At 31.5% G+C, this 14,125-nt stretch overlaps 2 protein-coding genes across 9 annotated transcripts in view; one reads left to right on the top strand and one right to left on the bottom strand.

The window, feature by feature from the left end:
- The window catches only part of LOC143072549 (BOS complex subunit ncln-like), a 24,997-nt gene extending 14,784 nt beyond the window's left edge, over window positions 1–10,213 (top strand). Inside the window, exons 10-15 of the mRNA XM_076247535.1 lie at window positions 3,140–3,257; window positions 4,786–4,949; window positions 5,646–5,699; window positions 7,206–7,284; window positions 7,941–8,019; window positions 8,776–10,213. Coding sequence (XP_076103650.1) covers window positions 3,140–3,257; window positions 4,786–4,949; window positions 5,646–5,699; window positions 7,206–7,284; window positions 7,941–8,006 — 481 coding nt within the window. The 3' untranslated portion in view covers window positions 8,007–8,019; window positions 8,776–10,213. The remainder of the gene's footprint in view (window positions 1–3,139; window positions 3,258–4,785; window positions 4,950–5,645; window positions 5,700–7,205; window positions 7,285–7,940; window positions 8,020–8,775) is intronic.
- Window positions 8,776–14,125, bottom strand: part of LOC143072551 (uncharacterized) — a 105,484-nt gene continuing 100,134 nt past the window's right edge. For all 8 annotated transcript variants that reach the window (XM_076247540.1, XM_076247544.1, XM_076247537.1 and 5 more), the window contains one exon: window positions 8,776–14,125. In XM_076247540.1, the coding sequence (XP_076103655.1) occupies window positions 13,537–14,125 (589 nt within the window). In that variant the 3' untranslated portion in view covers window positions 8,776–13,536.

The following is a 14,125-nucleotide window of genomic DNA, read 5'->3' as shown; positions in this document are numbered from 1 at the left end:
CAATGTTAATGTCATCTCAAGTCTGGAATCACATAAAAACCCAGACAGAACGTCTATATTAGATAAAAAGTAAACAAGGTGCTTTGTCAATGTTAATGTCATCTCAAGTCTGGAATCACATAAAAACCCAGACAGAACGTCTATATTAGATAAAAGGTAAACAAGGTGCTTTGTCAATGTTAATGTCATCCCAAGTCTGGAATCACATAAAAACCCAGACAGAACATCTATATTAGATAAAAGGTAAACAAGGTGCTTTGTCAATGTTAATGTCATCTCAAGTCTGGAATCACATAAAAACCCAGACAGAACGTCTATATTAGATAAAAGGTAAACCAGGTGCTTTGTCAATGTTAATGTCATCTCAAGTCTGGAATCACATAAAAACCCAGACAGAACGTCTATATTAGATAAAAGGTAAACAAGGCGCTTTGTCAATGTTAATGTCATCTCAAGTCTGGAATCACATAAAAACCCAGACAGAACGTCTATATTAGATAAAAGGTAAACAAGGTGCTTTGTCAATGTTAATGTCATCTCAAGTCTGGAATCACATAAAAACCCAGACAGAACGTCTATATTAGATAAAAGGTAAACAAGGCGCTTTGTCAATGTTAATGTCATCTCAAGTCTGGAATCACATAAAAACCCAGACAGAACATCTATATTAGATAAAAGGTAAACAAGGCGCTTTGTCAATGTTAATGTCATCTCAAGTCTGGAATCTCATAAAAACCCAGACAGAACATCTATATTAGATAAAAGGTAAACAAGGTGCTTTGTCAATGTTAATGTCATCTCAAGTCTGGAATCACATAAAAACCCAGACAGAACGTCTATATTAGATAAAAGGTAAACAAGGTGCTTTGTCAATGTTAATGTCATCTCAAGTCTGGAATCACATAAAAACCCAGACAGAACGTCTATATTAGATAAAAGGTAAACAAGGTGCTTTGTCAATGTTAATGTCATCTCAAGTCTGGAATCACATAAAAACCCAGACAGAACGTCTATATTAGATAAAAGGTAAACAAGGCGCTTTGTCAATGTTAATGTCATCTCAAGTCTGGAATCACATAAAAACCCAGACAGAACGTCTATATTAGATAAAAGGTAAACAAGGCGCTTTGTCAATGTTAATGTCATCTCAAGTCTGGAATCTCATAAAAACCCAGACAGAACATCTATATTAGATAAAAGGTAAACAAGGTGCTTTGTCAATGTTAATGTCATCTCAAGTCTGGAATCACATAAAAACCCAGACAGAACGTCTATATTAGATAAAAGGTAAACAAGGTGCTTTGTCAATGTTAATGTCATCTCAAGTCTGGAATCACATAAAAACCCAGACAGAACGTCTATATTAGATAAAAGGTAAACAAGGTGCTTTGTCAATGTTAATGTCATCTCAAGTCTGGAATCTCATAAAAACCCAGACAGAACGTCTATATTAGATAAAAGGTAAACAAGGCGCTTTGTCAATGTTAATGTCATCTCAAGTCTGGAATCACATAAAAACCCAGACAGAACGTCTATATTAGATAAAAGGTAAACAAGGCGCTTTGTCAATGTTAATGTCATCTCAAGTCTGGAATCACATAAAAACCCAGACAGAACGTCTATATTAGATAAAAGGTAAACAAGGTGCTTTGTCAATGTTAATGTCATCTCAAGTCGGGAATCACATAAAAACCCAGACAGAACATCTATATTAGATAAAAGGTAAACAAGGTGCTTTGTCAATGTTAATGTCATCTCAAGTCTGGAATCACATAAAAACCCAGACAGAACGTCTATATTAGATAAAAGGTAAACAAGGTGCTTTGTCAATGTTAATGTCATCTCAAGTCTGGAATCACATAAAAACCCAGACAGAACGTCTATATTAGATAAAAGGTAAACAAGGTGCTTTGTCAATGTTAATGTCATCTCAAGTCTGGAATCTCATAAAAACCCAGACAGAACATCTATATTAGATAAAAGGTAAACAAGGTGCTTTGTCAATGTTAATGTCATCTCAAGTCTGGAATCACATAAAAACCCAGACAGAACGTCTATATTAGATAAAAGGTAAACAAGGCGCTTTGTCAATGTTAATGTCATCTCAAGTCTGGAATCACATAAAAACCCAGACAGAACATCTATATTAGATAAAAGGTAAACAAGGTGCTTTGTCAATGTCATCATTCTAGACTATGCCAATGTAACTAATGTAAAATATCTACTAATATAATGCCTACCCAATTAAAACAAACTTGGAGCATGTAGGAATTACTTCTAAGTGAAATCATGTAGCCTACAAGGAAGGCAGTGAAATTTATAGCACAAGATTTTTTTACACAACATAAAAATAAACATTGCGGATTCATTTATTTATGTTGTTGGTATATAAAATTGAGAAAGGAAATGGTGAATATGTCAAAGCGACAACCACCCGACCATAGAGCAAACAACAGCCGAAGGCAACCAATGGGTCTTCAATGTAGCGAAATTCCCGCACCCGTAGGTGTCCTTCAGCTGGCCCCTAAAATATGCATAATAGTACAGTGATAATGGACGTCATACTAAACTCCGAATTATACACAAGAAACTAAAATTTAAAATCATACAAGACTAACAAAGGCCAGAGGCTCCTGACTTGGGACAGGCGCAAAATTGCAGCGGGGTTAAACATGTTTATGAGATCTCAACCCTCCCCCTATACCTCTAGCCAATGTAGAAAAGTAAAAGAATAACAATACGCACATTAAAATTCAGTTCAAGAGAAGTCCGAGTCCGATGTCAAAAGATGTAACAAAAAAAAATAAATAAAATGACAATAATACATAAATAACAACAGACTACTAGCAGTTAACTGACATGCCAGCTTTCTTTTGCCAATCAATGGAGTTGTATTTTAGTTGATACTTGATATTGTGGTTTTGTCAAAGTCTGCATTTATACTTAAATGAATACTTTAAATATGGTTTATATTTAACCAAAAACCATCAACAAAAAATATGGAAGAAATACAGAAATTTGATCACAATTTAATAGGTTTTCCTGAGTTTCTGAGTACAATTATATTGTTTCTTGTGGTGTCAATTGTGGTGAAATTTGATTAACTTAATTTTATTTCCAATGGTCTTTTTTTTTACAGAGATTCAGTAGAAGTTTCAAAATTAACCAGAAACATACAAATCCTAGCAGAAGCATTAGCCAAACATGTATATAACTTAACTAGTCAGGGAAACCTTCGTCTGTTCTCAGAAGGATTGGTGAGTTAAATTTAAGTTGAAGACGTACCACAGAAGTATTTACTTTTTACTAATTTTTAAGTTCAAATTTTAAATTTATTATGATATAGTTTTTAAACCATGGAAACTGTAGGATATTACTTATTTGGAAATAAGAAACTATTAATTGCAATGAATATACTTCTATATATTTGTATCGCCATACACAAGCAGTGTTTTCAATTAGTTGAACAATTTGTTATTTGATGAGTTTATTTTGGACATTATAACATTTCATTTTTCATACAAAGGCTTTAGAGTCATTAGCAATATTTGTAATATTTGTTTTTATTATGCCCTTTGGGATAAAGAATACTCTGATCACTAGTGCAAAAGTGAAGGTTGCAGCAGCTTTTGTTAGATAGAAATTTTAGCAAAAGTCTAGCTTCAGGATATCTTTTGAACCGCATGTCCTATCGTGGCCGTCAGCTGAAATTCGTAGCAGTTATCAGTAAAAATAATCTTGACTATCAATCGCGTTCACTCGAGATATAGTTTTTCACATTCCATTCATAAATCGTCAAAAGAAAAAACACTACTGAGTCCTGACCTACCTTTTAAGTGATCGAACTGTAATAATCCTGACCTTCACATTTTCCAGAATGTTTTCCATTGTAATTCCGCCATGTTTGTTTTTATGAGGATCGTTTGTTTACATACGACACACTTCACTTTCATAGTTTCCTGTAATGTTCTTTTCATTGATGTGATAGTTTCCTGCGCTTTATGCAAGTTTTATGAAATTGAACTCCACGGAAACACTTCCGGTAAAAACAATGGCAGATTCCACCATTCAAAATTGTCTTGGAAAATGTGAAGGTCAGGATTATCACAGTGCAATCACTTAAAAGTTAGCTCAGTAGTGGTTTTTCTTTTTGCGATTTATGAATGGAATGTGAAAAACTATATCACGAGTGAACGTGGTTGATAGTTTAGATTATTTTTACCGATAACTGCTACAAATTTCAGCTGACGGCGACTATAGTTTTAACTTACTTGGATTGATAAATGCCTTTTTGATGAAGAAGACTTTGATTTTTGACATTATTAAATATAATCCAGTTCACAACATCATTTGATAAACTGAAGTTGGGCTAAATTTTGGGTTTCTAGATAATATGTTTTGTACCAAAATGTCTAAGCTCCACCAAATCTTTCTTAAAAGTTCACATTTTAAAGATCAAAGGTAAAGTCATCTATAAAAAGATTGAAATTTTAGGAAATACTGCTTGTCCAGACAATTTGATTTTAATAAAATCTTTGCCAATCTTTGGAAGATAATGTGCCTTTAAGTGAATAGTATTATTGATTTTGAGGTCACCAGATTAAAAACTAAGGTCACAGCAACATTTAGGTGACAGATTAGTGATTTTAAATTCATGAGCACAATTGTCTGAACAGTTTCCAGTCTTCTGTGAATTGATACTGCCATAAACAATAAACTAAAAAGAAAAACAATTTATTCAATGACTATTCACATACTAATAATACACCCATATTTTATTGGAAGGAGGTACAGAAAGACTTAGTGTCTGCATGGTTAACTCAGCTCACAGCTAAGTCAAGAGCCACACAGTTACTACATAAAGATCATCATTTATTGAGCACATTAGAAGAAACCATGAATAGATATCTCAAGGATGTTAAAAGATCTACTCTGAAAGCAGATAAAAGGTATTTATACAATAAGATCTTAAAAAAGGACATACTTTCAAGCATTGTGGCATTTGATTTTTGATAGCAATATGCATTTTGTTGAAATAATTTCATGATCTTTATTACCTAAACTATTTTAAAACTCAAAATCAAAATTTTTGTTGCATGATTTTTTTGTCACTATCAGATATTTAGAAAATTTGTTGAAATGTTGACTTGACAACAATATATTTTTCCATAGATTTTTAAACGCTTAATAATTCAGAAATTTATTCATATTGTTGTAACTTAATGTAACTAACTTATGATTTTATATAGACGGGTGTATGAAAAGATAACTTTATTCTATCTGTGTTACTCTTACTTATGAATTGACATTGCTCCCTCTGAATAAAAATTGTGTTTAAAATGGAATGTGATTTTGTTTGGTTCAAGTTCATTCAATCATTAATAAAAGTGAAATAATGAAATAATAATTTGCATTTAGCAGCCAATTTGGTTCAATTTTGTCAAAATGAAACATCCCTGGTGAATAATTTGACCTCATTTTATCCATATTCTTTTGACCTTCAATTTAATCCATTAGCTATAGATTGGTTATGCATGGATTAGTCATGTTCAGCCATTAAAAGGAGATGAATGTCAACTTTGAAAGTGCTATTATGTTATTTTAATCCCATATGTATCTGTTCATGTAGTAATTGTTTTTTACAGGGACCCAGAGTTTATATTTTATGATGGATCTCAGTATGTAATGAGTGCCTACAAGTAAGTTTTATTAGATTTTATGTTGTAAGTTTTAATAGATTTTATGTTGAAAAGATATACATTTAAGGACTGGCTCTAGCAAACTTTACAGCTTAATAATTTGCGATATTAGAATCTTAATGCATTCTGGGTAATAAAAAGGTACATGATTGGTTAATGAAGACCTCAACAATGTTTAACCAACCAATGGTGTAATTTTTAACCGGATTTTTGTGACAAAAATGTCGGTTATTGATTTGGGGATGTACGGCGGGCGGGCGGCAATCAAATGTTGTCCGTGCATTAACTCATGAACCGTTAAACCAAAGCTTTTAAAATTTTAATATGTTATTACTGACAACTATACGAAGGTCAAGTTCAATAATGGCGATTTTGACTTTTACCGTTCAGGAGTTATGGTTCTTGAAAGATTGAAAAATGGAGTTTCCAGTCCTGTCCGTGCATTTACGCATGAACTGTTCTACCAAAGCTTCCCAAATTTTAATATGTTGTTACTGATGACAGAATGGAGGTCAAGTTCAATAATGACGAATTTGACTTTTACCTTCAGGAGTTATGGTTCTTGAAAGATTGAAAAATGGTGTTTCCCGTCGTGTCCGTGCATTTTCTCATGAACCATTCAACCAAAGCTTTTGAAATTTTAATATGTTGTTACTGATGACAAAATAGAGGTCAAGTTCAATAATGACGATTTTGACATTTACCGTTCACGAGTTATGGTTCTTGAAAGATCGTAAAATGGCGTTTCCATTCACGTTGTTGCATTTACTCATGAACCATTCAATCTAAGCTTTTCAAATTTTAATATGTTGATACTGATGACAAAATGGAGGTCAGATTTGATATTGACGATTTTCACTTTCACCATTCATCAGTAATGGTTCTTGTGATATTGCCAGGACACAAATAAATGTTAATAAATCCGGTTTGCTGTCGTTGTGACAGCCTCTTGTATTTTAATTTTATAGTAAAATCAAAAAATTTTGCAGTTTCTGAGGAGGCTTATTTGATAAAGTGATGTCATATTCTTGATGTGTCTGAACTCTCTTAGACCTAGACAAATTTACAAACAATTGCTCAATTGAATATATGAGAGAAAAAAAGATTGAGGTGGCTATATGTCCAGTGTCAAATATTTCATGCATATCTAAATTGATATTAGATTAAAGTACATTTTATGTGTGCAATGGTAAATGAGACAGTTATTCAAAACATGATTGGAACAACATTAATGGTTAAAAATCACTACTACCTCCAATAATGAGCAACCCTTACACATGGTCAGCTTAAAATGTTTCAAAACAAATTTTTAACAGTTTTATATTACATTAATCATTATCATTTATTAGAAATGACACACAGGCTAATATCATATTATAGCTGTTTTTGTTGTTACCAGTTAGATTGAGGCATAACTTGATGAATTTTAATTAATGACAAAAAATGTCAAATGTCACAAGCAGATTAAGAAAAATACATAATGATGGCATTTTATTTTTATTTCAGTGTAAAACCAGCAATATTTGATCTCTTCTTAGCAGCAGGAATTGTAGCTTACTTAGGAATGGTTTATCTTGTTGTACAGGTGTGTATTTGACTTGTTGAAGGATTTTTGTCTGTTTCAGTTCTGCAAGAGTTGTGATGCTTATTTGTTTATCTGTAGTGAAATGGCATTAAAATTGGCTTTTAAAGAATGAACTAAAAATGTGTGATAATTACTTTCCTTTAAACTTTGGGATATCGACAGATGAAATACAAAGATAAGATCAAATTTTAATTACAAGAAGACTGCAACTTGATGCTGACATTAAGACAAGTCCATAGTTTGATGATAACATAAATTTATTTTTATTAAAATTTTCATTGTATGTTAATGTTTTAAACATTTATTTTATTAAAATTTTCATTGTATGTTGATGTTTATAACATTTGATATTATTTAGACAAGTTTGTAATAAGAGTATGACATCTATTTCAATGAAGCGTCCTCAGTTTGATGTTGATACAATATATGTGAATTCAAGCCTGGAGATTTTTATGGGATCCTTTATGTGAAAGTTGTCAATATCAGGCTGAATATTGAAAATGAATTTACCATGCTTCTGAAAAAGCTATAACTATCTACAATATGCTGGCAGTGGTTGATACAGGCAATTTAAGTGTGATACTCATATCTTTTATTTTTTCCCACCACCCTTGGAATTCTACTATAAATATATATATGATTCAATTTCTTTTCAGAATTTCAGCTATGTATACCTCATCTTACAGAAGTTTTCAATTCCTAGAAAAACCAAAGTGCAATGAGGAAGGATTTATTGTAAGTAGAAGTTTCCTTAAATGTAAACAGTCTAATACTAAATTAAATTTAAACTAAGATTTAGTCTAGGTGGTATGTAATGTGTGGTAGATATTTTTAGACCGGTGGTATGTAATCTGTGGTAGATATTTTTAGACCGGTGGTATGTAATGTGTGGTAGATATTTTTAGACCGGTGGTATGTAATGTGTGGTAGATATTTTTAGACCTTTCTAAAACATTTACTTAGCCTCAATATTTGGGTGAATGTTATAAGTTGTGAATCTCTTGCCCATTTTCTTTTCATTTCCACCACTGGAATTGCATCTTGAATATGGCATGCTGGAAGGTTTAGAAATTGTGTTTTTGATGAAAGAGAGTATGAACCATTCTAATGTAATGTCATTTCAAACATATAAGATAAAAAAAAAAACACAGTTGTAATGTGTACATATTTTGAAAATTGTAAATATGATCATTAGCTTCATCACAAAATGATATTTGACTTGAATCAACATCTTTGTGTAAGACATATGGTGACAATTTACCTCTATCGTCTAGGATTATGCTCATGATAAAATAAAAAAGGCAGTTTTTGGTGGTTTTTGCATTTTTTTCCAATCTTGAATTCAGGAATAGATGGAAATATATACAATCTGAATTTTTATAGATTCATATTGTTGTCAGATTATTTAAATAAAATTGTAGATAGCATGATCTTCTCATTTCTTTTCCATTGAAAGGTCACATGAATAACATTTTGTATTTTCTTTTGCAGTTATGTTGAAAAACCTGTACAGAATACTACATTAACAACACAAGAATATGTTGTGAATTCCAAAGAATTGTTGTTTGTTCCAAAAGAAGCTCATATTTTGTGAATATTATGCAATAACTGAACAAATTTCTATGGTCTTGGTGCATTTTGTTGTAAAAATGTTAAATCTGTGTATTTATATTATATATATCAGGAAGGAATGTGTGTGTCTTAAATTTTTTGACTGAGTTTTTGTAGTTTAAGTTGCATACTACAGCTGGCATTTTAAAGAAAGACTTCTGTATGTTATGTTTATACAAAAATTGCAAAATTAAATTTTCAAAATATGAGGTGACGTCTTGAGAAGCATATTTTTATGAACATTTGTAATATATTCTGTCAAATAAGTATCATATGGTGCCATTACTGTATATATATGTTTTAATAAATACAGAATGAAATCCATTTTCTTTAAAAGTTTTACATACATGATACATACATGATAATACAACAACCATAATAACCAATTTTCTTGACTGCTTGAAAACATATTTTTAAAGGTATTTTGTTTAATACAAATGAGATCATTGTTGAAATTTTTCCTTCATTAACAGAAATTGATAATATATATTTTAAATTTTTAAACAAAAGAAAAAAAAGATTGAAAAAAAATAATAAAACTGGATGTTAGCTTTTCAAATATTTTATGCTTTTAAAATGTTCTTCTATATATTGACAGTTTTTCAAAAGGTCAATTTAAGAAAGTAAACAATAGTCTTATACCAGATATATGGGACTTTTGAAAATAGTTCAATGTCAAAATGTCATTTTCCATGTTAAGTTACAATTTCTGTTGTAAATGAGAAAGCTCATCTTCCTGTGCAACAGAAAATGTGTTCGTTTTAAAGTAAAAAGATGAAAACTGGGTCATTGTTTATTCTTTTGAGAGAGCATGTATAAGATTTCCAACAACAAAAGAACACCAAAATATTTATATTAAGCTTTGGCTAAACAATTTTTCTGAAAGAGTTGTTTATTGTCAAGGACTCTTGAAGAAAGCTGAGAAAGTTGAAGTAGAAAAAATCATGTAAAGGTTTTCATGACTTTAAATTCATAATTAATTGACGTCTAAACTCATACATGTAATTTGTAGAAATGAAAGTTTAAAAGTAAAACAATTGATTTCTTAAGCATCAAATTGCCAGCAGACAAATACCAGTGGTTTTGATGCTATAATCTGAGAAAAATACATCAATATAAGGACTCAGATTTACAGAATTAAACACAACTAAGATTTATTCCGAATCCGTCAAATTCGGTATTGATTCAGTTTTTATCTTTTTACATGAAGTTGCACTAGAACAAATATTTGTTATTAAACCTAAAGATAACCAGATTTTGTACTTAATATAAACATTTATTTATACAATCATTTTTGTGAATAAAATACTGAATGTTATTTATTTCTTTTATATTCACAGAATTTTTCAACAGGTGTGAGCTGTAACCTGTCACTTGGAGTCAATTATGCACTCAAGCTGGTTAACTTGTGATAAATGTCATTATGTGTAATCTTATCTGATATAAAAAGAAGATGTGGTATGATTGCCAATGAGACAACTCTTCTCAGGAGACCAAATGACACAGGATTTAACCACTATAGGTCACTGTGGCCTTTAAAAATGAGCAAAGCCCATACCACATAGCTATAAAAGGCCCAGAAATGATGAATGTAAGCAATTCAAAAGTGAAAACTAAAAGCCTAATTTATGTACAAAATAATGAACCAAAAACAAATATGTAACACACCAACAAACAACAATTACTGAATTACAGGTTCCTGACTTGGGACAGGGTGGGGCACATACAGAATGCTGCGGGATAAAACTAGTTTTTTGGTGCCAAACTATATCCCTAACCCTTTGACTAGCAGTAAGTAAAAACTTTCCATGGTCACCATATTTACTGAAATATTACAGAAAAGCTTTATAGCCAAATATTTTAGGAAAAGATTGTGAGATCCTTTTAAAAAAATTGAAAGTTACGCAACCAATATTCAAAAAAAATATGGCTTATGACCCAACCCATAATTAAACATAGTGATCACTCTTATTTTAAAATTAGAAAATGGGAAAATTTTACATTAATCTTCAGACTCAGTTGTATCATTTTTATGCCCTACCTAGAATAGAAGGGGGTCATTATGTTTTCTGGTCTTTGTCCGTCCGTCCAACTGTCTCACTTCAACCAGGATTTCACGGTCCTCTGAACACAGAACATGATAGTTTGAGTGGGGCATCAATGTACTATGGACAGATTCTTGTTTTCAATATTCTGAAAAATCTTAAGTTTTACTAATGGGTTTAGCATTAGTAGACACAAATACCTTTAAATACTATTAGCCCACAACCCACTTTCACAGAGGTTAACTATAAGGTTTACCCCAAGGTTTACCCTTGGACGTAGTGTGTTTCAAAATAGATTTACAGATGAAAGTCTTTACCAAATTATTTTAAATGTTTTGGACCACTAAATACAGATCGATTTGTCTTTCTAAAATAGTAATGCCCTTAAAAGACTGGATTGTTTTTGGGTTTGCATAAATTACTTGAATGATCCTTTTAAAATTTGGAAATGTTGGGAGCCATGAAGTTCAGATTCAGTTAAATTTCATTATTGCCTCCTTAAAAGTTTTAATTTCTTGATAAAGCAAACAATAGCCTTATGTTTGATTCACACTCGATAAACAATGGAAACACATTTCTTCAGAAATACTTGATATTACTCCTGTACAAATTATATGTTTAGGGACATTTATGTCATATGGACACATTTTTGTTTTATCTATTTTCTCTCAAATCTTTTACATTTGTGATTATCTGTAGAGAACTATAAAAAAAAAATGAGATGACTTCAATTTCCACATTATGAAATATGATTAGGGAGCATCATTCCAGAAGGGTATTAAGATAGCTACTGAACAAAGATATTCTAAATCATAAAGTTGTAGTCATCGCCATCATAATCAGGTTGACTGTTATTGTGACAGTATGTTCAATTTGCCACAGTCCTACGAGTCCTTTCAACATTTGTGGAGATCCCTGAACCGGGGAGATACTACTAGTTGAACTAGGTCCGTCACCTGTCTGAACACCAAGTTCACTCTTAATTTGTTGGATTGGTGAATTGCACTATAAATTTGTGTCTGAAGTGTTATGTAGATATTTGTTTTTATTTGGTCAATGTGTTGTCTGGCCTTGACTCTTGAATATTTAAACTATTGAATATTTAGAGATTTACATATTTTATAAACACGTTTCCATTGCCGAAGACCAAGTTGTGCCAAGTCTTGTACTTCTTTGTGCCGTTGTGTTGTTCCATTGACATAACGCACACATGATATTCATACCACCGGAAAGATATGCCGTATACCTGAAGAAGAGATCACCACTCATGTATTTTCAGTGATATTTTTCTTCCAAAACTTAAAGATTTTAACCAACAATCTGTAATTTCTTTTTACCTATATGTGTATCACAAAAATACTTCTTTTTTTTTTATATCTTTCTTCTTTTATTCAGCTTCCAAAACGTGCGCCTCTTAATTTATTTTTGACCTATTTCGTTTTGGAATATTGGGTTTCTTTGAGTTTCCAAGTAGTACTAGTGTTTTGTATCTGCTAATATTTTTCTTGTATACTGAATTTAAGATAGATATTTCACATTCTTCTGTTACACCTTTATTTGTAATGTTATTACATGGTTGTTTTAGAGGGGGAAATGGTAAATGGAGATGTGTAAAAAAAACATGTTTATACAAATAATTTAGATAGTAAACTATATATTTCAAGATAAAGATGATGTTAAATTTGAAATGCTTTGCTTATTTTAGAATATTTGAAATTCAGTTTCGAACTAATTCAATTTTTGATTTTGTTAGTTCCAAAAAAGGATTTTGATTTTTCGTATTTCAAAGATTTAACAACGAAATTATTCAACTGAATCTAGATGATTTTTTTCTTCAAGTTTTTTTTTAAACCACAAAATTTATTTGAAATATTAATGTGTTTAGATATCTTAAAAGTAGCAAAACTTAATCTAAAGCACATTGTTCTCTGCTTGAGAGTGATCGCATTAGCTGCAATCATACCACATCGTCTTTTTATTATACAAAATTATGTTAGCTTCATCAGAAAATTTTCACATCTATATAAACATGATTCAGACGTTTTGTTTGATTTTCCAATAACACAAAAGATAAATAATATTACACAGGCGTGTTGAAATCAATATTTTATTTTTATGGTTGCAAATTGAAGAAGAATTGTGTGACAATTCTATGTGCATATAAATGAATGTCCCATTCCCTGGAGAATGGTTGAACCTAAGGTTTTTAATATTATGGTTTATACATGGCACAACATATTTGCGTGACTATATTTTTTGGCGTTAGATTAAATAGTAAGAAATTGAATTACATTACAATGTGGATATTTACGTTGCGCCAAATAAAAGATCGCTCGTGTTATTACATATAAAGCTGGCAATTTGATGGGGAAGTAATCATCAGCTTTGTGGTATTCTTCACCATTTTGAATATTAAAATAGCAAATTATATGTTTCAAGATATAGTTGTTTTTAGGCACACAAAAATACATCGGACATGCACGCTCATTCATACACGGTATTTTGTAAACACCGAACAATGGAAGATAACGAGGATTTCCCATGAATTCCTGCAATCTTACATGTGGAATATTAATCATTCTATTTTTAGATGTTACTATGTTTCCGAATCTACAACATTCCATGTAATTGGATTCCTGAATTTTGTCGGTGGAGCACTTCTGCATCGTCTGCCAGGCCATGTCATTGTCTTAGAAGCATAGGTAGGTTTTCGTTCACTTAAACTAAGTTTTTGTATTGTCATAGATTCAGAAACCCATTCTGGATGAATTACAAAATATTCATGTTTTGGTCTATTTGGTAGAAATATTCCTCCGTCATTTGAATTAAAATGAGTTTCGGATTCCGGTCTACTCGAAGTGTCACTACGTGCTGATGAGGCCGACCTAGGCACTTTGGAATTATGGGAATGTCTACTTTGATGTCCATTGACGAGTCTCATGTGATTGTTAATGTAGCTTGTATTCGGAACACTTTGGCTATACCATTGTTGACTAGTAGTATTACGCCTTTGAAAGGAGGCACTTTTTGTCGGTGACGGCGATTGGTCGGCCATCCTAGAACCTCCTGCATATTTCCTATTTGATTTGTCAGCCATTCGAGAACTTCCAACAGTTATCCGATTCAATTCAAGTATTCTTCCAACGTTTACTTTGTTTAAGTCAAGTGACTTCTTGTTGTTCACC

The sequence above is a fragment of the Mytilus galloprovincialis genome, chromosome 4, assembly GCF_965363235.1.
Source record: "Mytilus galloprovincialis chromosome 4, xbMytGall1.hap1.1, whole genome shotgun sequence".
Classification (NCBI taxonomy): Eukaryota; Metazoa; Mollusca; class Bivalvia; order Mytilida; family Mytilidae; genus Mytilus; species Mytilus galloprovincialis.
Note: the sequence above shows the minus strand (reverse complement) of the source record. Positions and strands in the feature narration are given on the sequence as shown.